The 14,638-nt window shown below is 45.1% G+C and overlaps 1 protein-coding gene across 6 annotated transcripts in view; it reads right to left on the minus strand.

The window, feature by feature from the left end:
• The window catches only part of xirp2a (xin actin binding repeat containing 2a), a 51,515-nt gene that overhangs the window by 24,099 nt on the left and 12,778 nt on the right, over positions 1 to 14,638 (minus strand). For 5 of the 6 annotated variants that reach the window (XM_029128766.3, XM_029128800.3, XM_055502535.1 and 2 more), the window contains one exon: positions 9,344 to 9,437. In XM_029128766.3, coding sequence (XP_028984599.1) covers positions 9,344 to 9,437 — 94 coding nt within the window. Of the gene's footprint in view, positions 1 to 4,221; positions 4,435 to 9,343; positions 9,438 to 14,638 lie in introns of those variants that run through there. The other variant, XM_029128815.3, reaches the window with a different exon arrangement.

Below are 14,638 nucleotides of genomic sequence, written 5' to 3' on the forward strand. Positions count from 1 at the left end.
GGCGGACCTCCAGGAGGGGGTCGCGCCAGCCGCAGTTCCGGCGGACCTCCAGGAGGGGGTCGCGCCAGCCGCAGTTCCGGCGGACCTCCAGGAGGGGGTCGCGCCAGCCGCAGTTCCGGCGGACCTCCAGGAGGGGGTCGCGCCAGCCGCAGTCCCTGCGCACCTCCAGGAGGGGGTCGCGCCAGCCGCAGTCCCTGCGCACCTCCAGGAGGGGGTCGCGCCAGCCGCAGTTCCGGCGGACCTCCAGGAGGGGGTCGCGCCAGCCGCAGTTCCGGCGGACCTCCAGGAGGGGGTCGCGCCAGCCGCAGTTCCGGCGGACCTCCAGGAGGGGGTCGCGCCCGTCGCAGTCCCGGCGGACCTTCAGGAGGGGGTCGCGCCAGCCGCAGCTCCCGCTGCACCGGCATCGGTTCCTGGCGGTCCGGCTCCGGCCGCACCGGCATCGGTTCCTGGCGGTCCGGCTCCGGCCGCACCGGCATCGGTTCCTGGCGGCCCGGCTCCGGCCGCACCTGCATTAGTTCCTGTCGAACCCCAGGAGGGGGTCGTTCCCGTCGCAGCTCCCGACGCACCTGCATCGGTTCCTGGCGGTCCGGCGCTGACCGCATCTGCTTTGATTCCTGGTGGTCCGGCGCTGACCGCATCTGCTTCGGTTCCAGTCTCTCGTCGCGGTGGTCCAAGGAGGACGCCGCTGGTTCCTGTCTCTCGTCGCGGTGGTCCAAGGAGGACGCCGCTGGTTCCTGTCTCTCGTCGCGGTGGTCCAAGGAGGACGCCGCTGGTTCCTGTCTCTCGTCGCGGTGGTCCAGGGAGGACGCCGTTGGTTCCTGTCTCTCGTCGCGGTGGTCCAAGGAGGACGCCGCTGGTTCCTGCCTCGTCCTTGTCTCGGCTGCCGGACTGGTGGCCTCGCCCTCGGCGCCTCCTGCTGCGTGGATGGCGCTGCCTCCTGCGGCGTCGTCCGCCTCGACTCCTCAGCCTCCTGGATCGGCGTCCCTCAGGAGGACATCGCCGTTGGGGGGGATCCCCGTGGACGCTGGTCAAGCCCAGGGGCACTGGGTGTGCCTCTCTGCCTCAGCGGCGGCTGGGCAGGATCTCGCCGCGTCTCCACCCGCCTTAAGAGGGAGCGGCGAGACGTCGTTGTTGTTTTCCTGGTCGTGGACTTTTGTCATGTCATGTGGACTCTTGTTTTGGCCCTCCTCCGGTCCTCCCTCCACCCACCCTGCTCGTTTGCCTTGAGGGGTTGGGATTCGGTCCCTCCTCCTGGGACCACCCTCCGCCCGCCCTGGTTTGGGGGGGGGGGCTTCCGTGGGCGCCGTGGAAGGCGCCATAGGGGGGGGGGTACTGTCATGATCTGGCTTTGTGTTTCTAGTGGTTTCCTGTTTTATTTTGGTAGTCTCCTGGGTTCTGTGTCTGCTCAAGCTTCACTTCCGGTTCATGTCCTGTCACAGCTGTCCCTGCTTCACCTGGTCATTACCCACACCTGCACTCTGTTAGTCATCAAGTCACTGTGTATTTAACCACCACCTGTGTCCTTAGTTCCCTGCCAGATTGTCGAGTTCGTTAGTTCCTAGTTTCATGTGTTCCTGAGTTGAGCGTCCCTAGTTTCCTGAGTTCCCTGAGTGTTCGTGTTTCTCGTGTTTCATTCCTGTTTGCACCGTGTATCCTGCCCGACCCTGGATTATCTACTGACCGTGAGTGTGCCTTATCCCTGCCTGTGCTTTTGCCGTGATCCTGTGTGTATGACCTGGACCGTCTGACCGTGCCTTAAAGAATAAACCTCTTTATCATAATCCTGCCGTCGTGCTGTGCATGTGGGTCCGCCGCCTGCCCGAGTCCTGACACAAACCAGTAAAACTACTGCTTTAATTTAGCCATGATTAATTCTTGACCAGTTTGTAGCTTGTTTTTTATAATACCTAAATAATACTGCAACGGCAGGAATAGGGAGTAGGTGGATTTTTTTCATTTAAAATTGCACCTAATTTACAATAAATTGTGTTATTTTATCGAATATAATTTAATTAAACTACCTCAACATGCCTTTTGTGGATTGTACCATATATCAACATATATTTATGTTTAAGTTATTGTCATTAGCTTTAATTATTTTAAATTGTATTTAGAAAAGCACAAGTTGCCTCCAGTTATTTCTACTTGACTGAGCCCAAATACCATAATGACCGTGGTGCTACTGTGCTAGTAGCTCCACCTAGTCAGGGGTTGAATATTTGAAAACGCTTTGTTGTAGAAGTAAACAAGCCACAGTGGCAGAGTTGGTAGATTAGACAATGGAATAGTCCAGGAAACAACACAATATTATTTACTGTAGTTGTATTGCACCTTTCACAATATAAACCACTCCACAAACAAGTAGCGATTTATAGTCTACTAACCACATCATACAGACTAACACCTAACATTCCTAGGGGATGAGGCGATGCATTTTGTGAATCCACGTGCTGGTTTGACTCACAGCATGTGACAAAAGTATGATCCCATCATCTCACTACTTTTAGCTTTCTGCTACGTCTGGCATGTTAGTGTAACAAATAACCCGTCAGGGAGAGAAATAGGGTGCAGAGACAGCAGCATCTGAAAATAAACAAGGTTTTAACCTGCTACATCCTATAAATATGGGTCAGAAATCCTACACCTGGGGCTGCGGTTTGACCTTAAAGCAGCTCGATGACAGAGGCACAAGGATAATAGTCTCGTTTATCACCAAAGAGAAATGTACGCGTCACAGTCTGAAGCCGGCACAGACGCAGAGACGTGAGGATTTAAGTGCCTGAGAGCGGCGACAGCAGCACTTCTGAGAAGGGTGTGTTGTATGCAAAGCTACCATAGCATGGAGGTGAGGTAACCGGGCTTTGAGGGCGGGGGCTTACTGGAGAAAAAATAAAGCCAGCCTTTTTATAAACCAGCTCTGTCTGCAGCCTCAAGAAGTATAGGTGAGATGAACAGTCCACAATTACTTAGGAGTATATTTTCAAGCATCTGAAGTGCCTATGTGCTTCTAATATTTAGTACCAATATCAACCAATGTTTAATTTACATGAATTATAGATTTCCAACAATTTGCTGCTTAAGATTCTTCAATATGGAACAAGCATCCAAAAAAAAACTTCATATAGTAGCTCTACGTTTCTATTAATGGCACGCTAACCATTAGCTTGATTTCTAGCGGTGGCACAAGTAATGACACCTGGCAGGGGTCAGGGAAGTGAATGAGGCAGAGAGAAGTCAAAAGGGAAGGCCGCACTGCTCTCGATATGCATGACTCAGTGGCAATAAAGAGTCCAGCCCGGGGCAATCGACCTCTCTGTCGCTGTCCCCCTGCTGCTGCTTGCGCTAAAGCAATCAGAGGTGGGACTGCTGGCTAGGTGGATGTAAGGAGGTAAAGGGCGGCACGGTGTGTTGGAGAGTGAGGACAATGTGCCCAAAGAAGAGACAGGCAAGAAGAGTAATTTTAGAATTTAAGGGGGCAAGGGAAGGCAGTGCACTGCTGTAGCCTAATGTAAACCTAAAACCTATAGATCTGTGTCAAGCAGAGGCCGTCGCCTAACCTCAGAGAAATCGGCCCTTTCCCAGACCTCTGCTCACAACACAAGCCTTAAGCAACCCAATTTTCTGTTCAGTACTCACTGACCCAGGCTTCTGGCTGGCGAGGTTTGACAGGAGAACTAAGACGGGCTACACTAATTGAAATGTCAGCCATGGAGGGCGATTTCTTCCTTACAGACGAAAGCAAAACAGGCACAATAATTGAGCTGTCAAATCTATCAAAATAACTTCTTTACATGGAGGGTGGATTGCCCTGGAGTGCTTCCTTATGCTAGGCTAAGCACTGTGTTACCAATTTGCTATGCTTTCAGAATATTCCGGATCGCCTCGCTGTTGGTCATGTTTGGTGGAAGGAAACAGGAAGGAGCCATGCAAGTTTTATGACACAGCACAAATCCTGGTGGAATAACCCATGTGTGCTGCAATATAATGCCTGTTTTTAAAACAGCCCCTGCACTTCATCTCAGTCCTCCTTCCTTTTCAACAAAGATGTCTCATGTGTGCGCCTGGGCACATCAAATCAATTCGTTATCAGCTAAAATGTCATCCCCCATTTCCAATCTGCCTCTTTCCACTTGTGTTTGGGTGGAAAATCACTTTAAAAGAGCTGTGCTGTTGATACAAGCGTCATTCTTTAAATGCTGATAATACACACCCACCTCTTACCTTTTTGTAAGTGAACAGATTAGTCTTAATGCCAAAGAATAGAATCCAACAAAGTAGAAGTAAGCCTTGGAAGTCCAGAAACACAAAAAGACTTAGTTGCCCAGCGTTAACCCGACACAGAAAGCCACGTCTGGCTACAGAGGGACGGTGAGGCTTGGAGGCCAGCTCCAGTAGTGTGCTCCACAGCTCAGTGAGGCCCAGGCTTCCAGCAACAGCTGATTTTATTTTAGAAGTCCCCCTTCAGAAAAAATAGGATGGACTTGGGGGAGAGGGTAGGTGGATGTGTGCCGGCTTTTTTTAGCCTCAAGTACTAGGTACCCGACATGCCCTTGGTCTTATGTCAGAGTAGTCTTATGGACACAGACGTCCCACACTAAGAGCCGGGAAACAGACACTTGGTACATCCCTCATTTACGCAGCACCGAGCAGTGAGACATTTGGCATTTGGTAGCGCTGCTTGTTATGATGGTAAATATCATGGCATTTTATGAGTCAGCGCAAACAGCGAGGAACGATCTCATTTCTGCTTCAGACACATACAAATACATACATCAACAGTCAGAAAGTGAAGGACAAGAATGAAAATACGATCCACATCTGTAAATAATGGTAGTATTCATCGTCTTGCTTGAGATGCTTGATGAGCAAAAGAACAAAAACAACAACATACATACTGCTAAAGTTAGCAGTGAGCTAGCTTAGCAGCATGACACACACAGTGACACACTGCATGACACATAAGCCTGGCTAGCCCATAAATTATAGAAAAAAAATCATAAAAAATTGAGTCTCTTTTTTTTACCAGATCACGAAGAAACTTGTGTTTGTATAAAGCTGTCTTCAAGCTCTTAGCAAAGCAAAGCTAATTTGCTAATTGCTAGTTGAGATTCTATATGTCGCATACAGACTTGAGAGCAGAAGAGAAAAATGCCTATATTTTGCATAAAATCAAACCAATCCCTAATTAATTTGGAACAGGTGGACACTGACTTAATCAGGTTTAGATGACACTAACATACTGTACAGTTCCCCTACACAGCGCTGCCTCTGAAGCAAACTGCTGCTTTATGATTCAGTATTTACTGCAGCCGTACTCGTAGGACCTCTTCTCAGACATCCTCTCTCCAGAGCAACATTTTGATAGCAAAGATCCTGACCTAAGTTTAAAGCACTACAACCTGTTGTTGTTAGGTCAGAGATATATAATCACACCGCCCATGGCGAGTTAAATGTTGCCTTCGAAGCTACTTTTTTGCCAATCGAAGTGGTCTGTCTCTCCCTTGGCACCTTTGAACCCTTTTCAAAGTCAGCCCTGTTTGGTCAAAGGCTCTAAAACCAAGAAATAGGGAGCTAATTCAGTGCGGGGCCTGGTGCAGATATAAGCAAGACTAAGAAGTATCCTCAAAACATCAGGCCATTGATCATTTTTCTCAAATTAAATTTTTCACTAAGACATTATACAGTTTCAACTATTAAATATACAGTCCTTTATTAAACCAGTGACCTTTTTCTGTATGAACAATCCGGGGTCTTCGACCATGTACATCCTTCTGTAGTGCCAGGGCACAAAAGAACCTGGCTAACACAGTATAATCCTACAGACATGATTAATGTTGTTTCTCTGTGTTATTACTTGTTATTACATGTTTGTTTACCAATCTCATACATGAAACACAAGGTATTCTCCGGGAGCCCACCCCATGTGCAGCCATTGGCAGCACATCGACCAGAGAAAAGCGTGGTTATCAGGCTTGTAGAGAGGCTGCACTCTCCTGATAATCCCACTGAAATTGCACATGGATTTCCTGTTCTTAAAGTGGAAAATAAACATACTCCTGTAGAATACCTAATGAAGGGCCCTGAGAAGCTTACCCAGCTGGAGTCCACAGTGCGTCCACACTCGAATGAGCTGTAAACTGAAAGGAGTTTCAGAAAACAAAATGGAAACAGTATGTTTAATTGCTGCCAATAAAAAAGATGCACTTCTTCATCTTATGCAACAGTGAATCCAATATGCTCCATCTGAGTTGGATTGTGCTAGTCAATGCTAATGAGTCAAAGAATTTTCACTCTGTACTCGTCTGTGAGAACAGGATGTCAAGGTGTTCCCGATCCCTAACTATCTCATTGTCAGCTACAGTAATACGATTTGAAGAGCTGCAGTTTCACTAAATAGACAAGGTCTCAGCCCCACATATGAAATCAATAATGAAGAATTATTATATCAGTACTTCAAAACGATAAATGATCCATCAAAATTACAGATTTCAGGAATTATTAGAAACTATTAAAAATGGGTATTAAGACAAGACCATTATGTGCTTGCAAAAAAGAAATTATCTTCCGATGGAAAAAAAACTGCCCATTATGTAGCATTACGGTAAGTCTGGAGTTTCAACGGTCCTGATTTTGGTAATTGATTAGCAAAATGGAACGGAAAACCTCAAGTAAAGAATACTTATATGGTATCTAGTTTCCCTTCTGGGATTAATAAAGTGTATCTTATCTTAAACAAGGAAACAATCTTCAGCAGGTAATTACAGACAGGGACTCTCCCTCGGGGTTTAGGTATATAACACAATAGGTAACTAAGTTTACATATTATAATATGGGGTATTTGATTTTACTAGAGCATTAAAAAGAGAAGAAATAACATGTTAATATGTGACTGAAGGCCTTTTGAAAATTGAAGGCAGCAGTGTCCACCAAACATTTCCATTTCCTCATCTAACCTGAATCTAACCCGAACAGAAGAACGGTAGCATTTTTAATATAATGGATATACAGCCTCATCAATCAAACTTTATTAAAAGAGGTTTACAGAATTTGCCATCTTGAATAAAGTTTACTTTAATGTTTAACAGCTCCAAAAAAGACTGCTGTGATGCTACTTCAACAAAAAGACCTATTCTTGACCCATTTTATTCACCTTGCATGCACATGTGTTCAGGTTTCAAAGCGGATTCAGAAAAACTCTCTTTGTAGTGTCAACCTTTACAGGACCATCATTCTGACAAGATACCACAGAAGTCAAAGAAGTGAAATATGAGGAAAAAATGCTTCTGTTCAGGGCAAGACTTTAAGATTTACTTTGTGTCCCAGAACAGTTTCTGAAGGGGATTAAATTTAAGGCTGGCTGAAAGAAAATCTTTGTTCTAGGATAATATTATTAAGGCATCATCATTTGGCAAGAAAAGCTGGGAGGAGATTAATTAAAACAAAAACAGTCTTTTGGCAAATTTATCTCCAACTGGCAGCATGTGCACAAAAAGTCTCCTGGGTCCAGCCTGTCTGACATGTTTAATCAGCCACAGACTAATATGTCCATAACTTTTAACTGAATAAAGAAACGCTACTGTCGCGTGTCACGAAGCCTGCCACTGCTTCATGATGGTGATTTTGGTGTAACACGAGAGGAACGCTTTAAACAAGGATGCCTATTCACAAAGGGCGGCGGCATGGAGATTTAGAGGTGAGCTTTGCATCTGTTTAAAGAGCAGTTACATCCTGCTTTATTTAAACTCAGGGGCTTTGCAAGACCCGCTCCCCCCCCACCACCGCTGTCAGTCATTTGAACTGGAAGATTATGAAGTGCTGTCACTGACAACTTGTCAGCAAAGACAAAAGCCGTGGCACAGCCAGGACAACGGGAACGCAGAGGATCGTCAACAAGCTCCAATTTTAGACACAACATGGAGATTTAGAGCCACGGGAGGCAAGACAAAGCCTGACTGATCTCAGGTGGGATGGAGAGGCTCTCAGTGTGTGTGGGTGAATATATTGAGGGTATGGGGCATGCATTGCTGAGTTTCAACACATTTGTGTGTGTGTTCGAAAAACAGGAAAAGAGGAAACAGGGAAAACTGTGGGTGGATCAGAAGATAATGGGTCTCTGGGCCCTGATGCTTTACAGGCCATCACCCCTGACTCCTCAGACCTAGACACGCAAAATTACACATTTATCATTTGTAATGTTACCTCTAAGAGTTTTTTACTATTTTATAATTCATGTTACTCCTTGTAATTCAATTGTTACTGGACTTTTTATCTTGACATCATCATTTTAGCTTGTCTCTGTTGTCATTTGCATTTTTAAAACTGTAGCTCTGTGAAAAACAAAAGCGTTGCCTATGATTGCACCACCAGTAGTTGCTGTTGGAAACTAGCGAAGTCAATCAGTCAGATAGTTTTAAACATTTGCTCACAATTTATCATGGTAAATGGTAAAAATGGTAAAGATATAACCTGTATAGTCAATGCTGTGTTGCAGCTTGTATCTACTGACACCTGACCAAAACATTCATAGAGTGCACTGTACTGTAGGTACTGTATAAAGAAAGTAATTGTTTTTCTCGTTGATGCCACGTACCCAGTCTGACTACCAACACATTCATTACCCTACACATTTGCATGTCTACCACGATGCGAGACGAAAGGCTTTTACTAGTTTGCCCCACCACTTACTTGTTACTGTTCAAAGATAGAATTAAAACACATTCTAAATTTTATTTTAATCTTTTAATCGCCACTCAACATCTGTATTTGTCCTTCGTCTTTGTCCTAAGTTTAATCTGTTGAATGTAACTGTTGACAGATTAGTAGCAGCTCAATTTGCTGTGTTATTTGTTTTCATCCGTCTTTTGTTAACTACAGTCTTCCTGTATTTTTACTGCTCTGAGGCTGAATGTTCGTACTGGTCGTGGGGTGAACGCTGCAGTCACACAGCGCGGACTTCACTCTTTGGCCTTAACACAGCTGCATTAAAGTAGCTCAGTCCATGATCAACACAATATGATTCTTGTGAAGAATGGACTGTACTTTGCACTGTGGGTACAGTGCTATCGGTGCTGGACGTAGCCACTGCGACGTTGCTATCATAGTAATGGCAGCACAGTATCTACAGACCGCAAGCCTCCCATTAAAAAGCTGCCAGGGAGGCAGCCTTATCTACAGGAAGAGCATCTAGTTTTCAAATGTTGCTTTCTGCCAAATGTTTATCTCATTGAACAAATGGGACACAGCATTGCATTAACCAGCTAGCAGCCTTGTTACCTGGTTAACAGACCAGTGCAAAAATGATCACATCTAAAATTCCCCAAAAGAAAAGCAAGAAAATACTCACAGACAGCATTGTCCTGAGTTGAAGCCATGGTCTGATCTGTGAGGCAACTGGACGACACCCTTTTGGACGGGGAGGTGTGGACGTTTGTCACTTCCTGGTCAGATAGAGAGAGAGCTATCAGAGGAAACACGTGTTCTTTTTTTTTACAGGGAGACAAAAAGGTGACGCTGTAGGTCATCAAATCCAGCAGGCTGCACCCAAATAGTCTGTACACACCCTGACAGGATGGAGGACTGCACCACACATACAGTATTGTACCTTACATCAACTATGATAAAGTCAAGCATCTGCTGACATTTAGGCTCCAGATTCCGCTGTGAAACTTTGCTGCTGTCGCCTGGGATGAACACACACACTTAGGCACACACACACACACACACACACACTAGACATGTGAATCTAAAGGGCGACGACCTTGAGTATGAGGCATTGACTGGAAAGGTAGTGCAAACAGCACTTGGTTGAATTTTAATAGAGCCACTCGAGCTGTAACTAAAGGTGTTTTCACAGACTTCTATTGATAAAAGCTGCAGCTTTGGTAAATGGCATGTCCTTGGTGCATACAGGCTTGTTTTTTCCCTGGAAGCACTTTGTCAAAACTTAGAAGTCAGCCAGCCAGTGCAACATGCCTATTCAGTTGCAAATCACCCCCATGGGGAATGAACACACCTGTGTGTGTGTGTGTGTGTGTGTGTGTGTGTGTGTGTGTGTGTGTGTGTGTGTGTGTGTGTGTGTGTGTGTGTGTGTGTGTGTGTGTGTGTGTGTGTGTGGGCGTGTGTCTTTGCAAATGTGCGGGTATGTTTTTTTTCATTTGCAAATCAAATGTACTCCCCAAAGGGTTTTTTTTTCCTTTTCAACGGAGTGACAAGAAACATGCAACAACTCTGCACACGGCCAAACCACACACACACACACTTTAACAGCTCGCTCGACCCGCAGTTCCCTTTGCTGAAGGTGTCAACCATAATTTGTGACACGCACCAAAAGAAAAAATACTGTCCTCAGAAATCCCATTTAGTACGATCTCTGATAGATGTGAATGGGTTTCTGCATATTTGCCTACATGCACCATACAGCAGCAAAAGTAGGATGTAAACATTATCGCTCCATTTCTGTCACTGTCACTCTCTCACTCTTACTGAAGTAGCACTCAAAACAAATGAAGCTCAAACCAGTGAGCTGCGAGGAGCTCAGACCGAGTGCCAGCCGCAGCTCCCCTGTTCGCCGCGTTCGGCTGCAGATATTAAGCTGCGTTTTGTCCACGACGAGGTGCTGCTTTGCTCAGGGGATGATTAAGTGCAGAAGGGGTGCGGATGTTGTACAGGCCTGTGTCTGCGGCGCTCGGAGATTGCTGCAGCTGGTTAGAGAAGTGAATGTCACTGCATGAGAGCCATTAAAGGGCCTGAAACATTTATCTTCGCTTGTCTGATGAGCTTGTTTACTCTTCACTCAAAGCTAATGTGAGTGGTAAATTATGAATACGTGTGGCGTGTGAGTGGGAAGGAACACGCTGCGAGGGATTCTTTTTCCTGTACTTCAATAGATACTTTAAGTTGCATCACAGCTGATGAAATATGAAATATCAATTAAGAATAGGCTGCAGAAGGCACAAGAGAGGAAACTAGTTCTGTTCTGTTTGATCATTAACTAACATGATGGATACTGTCTTGATTAAGAGGTGACATGTACATGTTGTCTATTAATGAGTCTGTTCTTTTTCCCAGAGCACCACATAAATATCACGTCTCTACACAGAACGCTTCTTTTCATACAGTGTACAAGTGGTGGTGGAACCCAGACACGTACGTCTATGACAGCTTGAGGAATGACGTGCCAGCTTGACAAATTGCATGTTGTAGCAAAGGTCGTTGCAAGTACCTATTTATCTTTACCCTGCATGTATTTTATCTTCTCACTTAATCTAGCCCTGACTTTTTTAATGCCACATGACTTCATGACTAAAGTCAGACAAACTGAGACAGTTTCTAAAACTGTAGCCAGGCCCTGTTTATGTACATGGCTGGTGATGCTGTGGGATCAGAAGAGGGTGAAATGTCAGGAAACGCAACAAACAGCAATGACAACTCTCTACAGCGCCAACAATTTCATTTTTTATGTGTTGAACAGTCCAAAATCGAAACGCATCACAAAGATGATAAACAGAGTAAATCTTCCACTTGAAGAAGTTAGGAACAAGCAGTGTTTGGTCATTAAGCAGTTGCTAAAACCTTTTAAAGGAAGATGCACTTCCCTTTCACTAGAACGTGCAGGAAGACTCGTGTATATTACGCTTATGGGGTGCTCTACCTGCTCAGCCACCGCGACCACTCCGATCATCTCTCGTATAAGAAAATAACAAATTATATTTAATACATACATTTCACATGCAGGACCATTTACATTGCAGAGCTACAGTTGGCACAAAAGCAAGCAAGAAGTCAAATAAAGCCAATAAAATTTTAGAGTTGACAGTAAACATGTTTCACAAAAATAGATCTTGCTGGAACTTTGCCTGAAGTCGTTCACATTACTGGCATGAAGGATGGTTTTTCTTACAGCCCAGGCCATAAAAGGCGTTTTCAAAAGCCAAAGAAATACAGTCAGTCTGCACAAGGAGATTTTACTGACAACAGCCAACAAATCTCTGAAAAGCCTGTGAAGGGCACAGAGAGAGCATCAGGTACAGCACATTATACTGTACTATTACTACAACCACTATTACAGTTATTAACCTCTTTTATGAAATCAAATTAAACATTTAACTTTTGATGAAAACTACTGCGTGTTTATCAATGGTTGCTAGGAATGCAACACAACCTTCAACAAGGTATTTACTGATGAACTGAAACAAAAAATACTGAATGAAGAGAAACCAATAAACAAGACAGACAGACAAGCAGACAGACATGCAGACAGACAGACAGACATATTGTTGGAGGGTACACAAGGATTAAATATTTGTGTTTTTTGTATTTCATCAATGGTTGACACCAGTTCCTTTATCAACCTATTTGGTGCTTGGCAAGCCCCAACTTTTACCACCTGTGTTGTGAGACGATCCGTTGAATCAGGAGAGCTGCAACCATCAGGTCTTACTGCCACATGGGTATTTTAGCGCTGGCTCCCACAGAGTGAAACAGACGAGGGCTGGCTTCCCTGACGTCCACCAACAGGCTGGCAGAGTTAATAGGGCCGCTGCTTGGTGAAATCTGTCTAAATGTTGCCTGCCTGTCGCCACAGATAATCCCCGTGAAAAAAAATACTGCGCCCTCTTAAAATACACTCAGCTAATGAAATCAGTGCTGACCATCTGGGACCATTTCATGCGTGACAGGCGCCGACAAAGAGGCCAGTCCGACCCATGACAGCGAAACCATGGTAACTCGCAGAGCTCGTCTGTGACACCCTTCACCTTCGTGTTGATGCCTATTAGACTCATCCAGAAAATGATGGGCTTGCTGTCACGTGTGCAAGGACTTGACCATTTTACGCTGATTTTCCCATGTCAGCTGTTGACATTTTCATCTTCTAACAAGCCATGCTCCTACTAGTAGGACTCTAATGGCATGCTGTGGCGCACTGAGTGTCTCTGTGAAGAGCTGTCCACCTCTCTCTGCTCAAATGTTCTCTATCTGTCCTCCCTCCCCTCCTGCCCGTGTCATCTTCGCTTTATAAAATGTCAGTCTTAATAAGTCAATTAGTGTAGGATAGAGTTCAGAGGTTTCATTTTTCTCAACCCATGTGAGAAAAAGTGTCAGTGCCACACACATGATAGCAAACAGGTTAGACCCAAGAGCAAGAATACTCTGGAGAGATGTCGAGTCTGATTTAATAAATACAGAACTCAGAGCAAGGCTCAAAATACTGTACTAGGTTCTATATTAAGCAAAACCGGAAAACATAAAACACTGCACAAGGCAGAAACTAACAAAGCACAAACAAATAAACAATCAAATGTCAGAACTACTAAGAAAACAAAGTCACTGCATAGCAGGAAGCAACAAATCAAGCTTTCAGACAAGTAAAAGATGAGGACGGGGGATGATACAGTAGCAACTACAGTACGTACTGTAGAAGAAGGGTGAGGACACAAGGCAATACAACAAGACACCTCTAACCAGAAAAGAACCACAGATCAACACACAATAAACCCAACAGGCCGGAGGGAGGAACCATAGCAGCCGTCTGGGGGCTATGATGTCAGTTGGAAGGATTTAATAATACTCTTTGATGGAGTCTGCTCCTGAAAAGAGAAGGGAAATATGGGCCTGAGCTGGACATGAGTCAAGTCAGTCACCTGCCTTCCTCCTTCACACCTTCCTCATACAAGAGTTTGGAGACTGCAGCCCAATCAAACACCTGCACCTACACACTGCACTAGCCAGGAGGCAAGAGCTGAAAAAGTACACACCACCTGAACAACTCTGAAGATGCCTTAGCACTCGTAAACAGCCGCTTCTGCCACGTTTTGTACAGTATGTGCAAGGTCAACTGACCACTGCAAAGAAACGCAGCTGGAGCAAACAGATGGACACGCTGAAGTCTGTGGGGGTCTGTACAAACAACAAGTGAAGAAGCTATTCATACATGCAGCATTATGGATATTTAGCTTAATATTTTATTTAAATGTCTCGAGATTCGCTTTCATTTAAGATCACAGGAAGAGATTCTTGTTTTTAATAGGCTTTAAATGATCCGTTTTCCTGATCTGAAAAATTTAATTTAATCTGCATCAGTTTAAACCTGATCATCCACAATGGCCACAGAGTGTGAAGAGAGATTATCGGCAGTTCGTTTTGCATAAACGGTTGAGAGACTCTGAATACTAACTTCCCACAGAGCTCCTTTCGCTGCACATGACTACTGTGCACTTCCATTGCTCCAAGTGCTGTTGCTGGAGTTGCCAAAGCTGCAGTAGCACTTTGAATCGATAAGGTCCACTGGCTCAGTATCAGATGTGACATTTTGGAGGCGCGAGGTCACCCACCTCAACAGGATGTACTCCATAAACACCACAGAACCTTATCTCCCTTTAACCCTCCCTCTGTTCACCTCCTACCTGTACATTGTCTTACCCTGCTTTATTCCAACGCTTCCTTGCCTTTGCTCTTTGTGTTGCGACAGCTCTATGCCCCCCTCAAGTGTGTCTGCAGCCTGCCTGTTATCCTGATCAGATGAGCTGGGAGCACCTGGGACCAGTGCTCCCAAGATTTATAAAGGCTTCCCTTTCAGAATAAAGTGTGAGCCCAGCCTCCATTTCAGCAGCTCTCATTGGGCTTTTTCATTGTTTGCTTT

Source organism: Betta splendens, chromosome 2, assembly GCF_900634795.4.
Source record: "Betta splendens chromosome 2, fBetSpl5.4, whole genome shotgun sequence".
Taxonomy (NCBI): domain Eukaryota; kingdom Metazoa; phylum Chordata; class Actinopteri; order Anabantiformes; family Osphronemidae; genus Betta; species Betta splendens.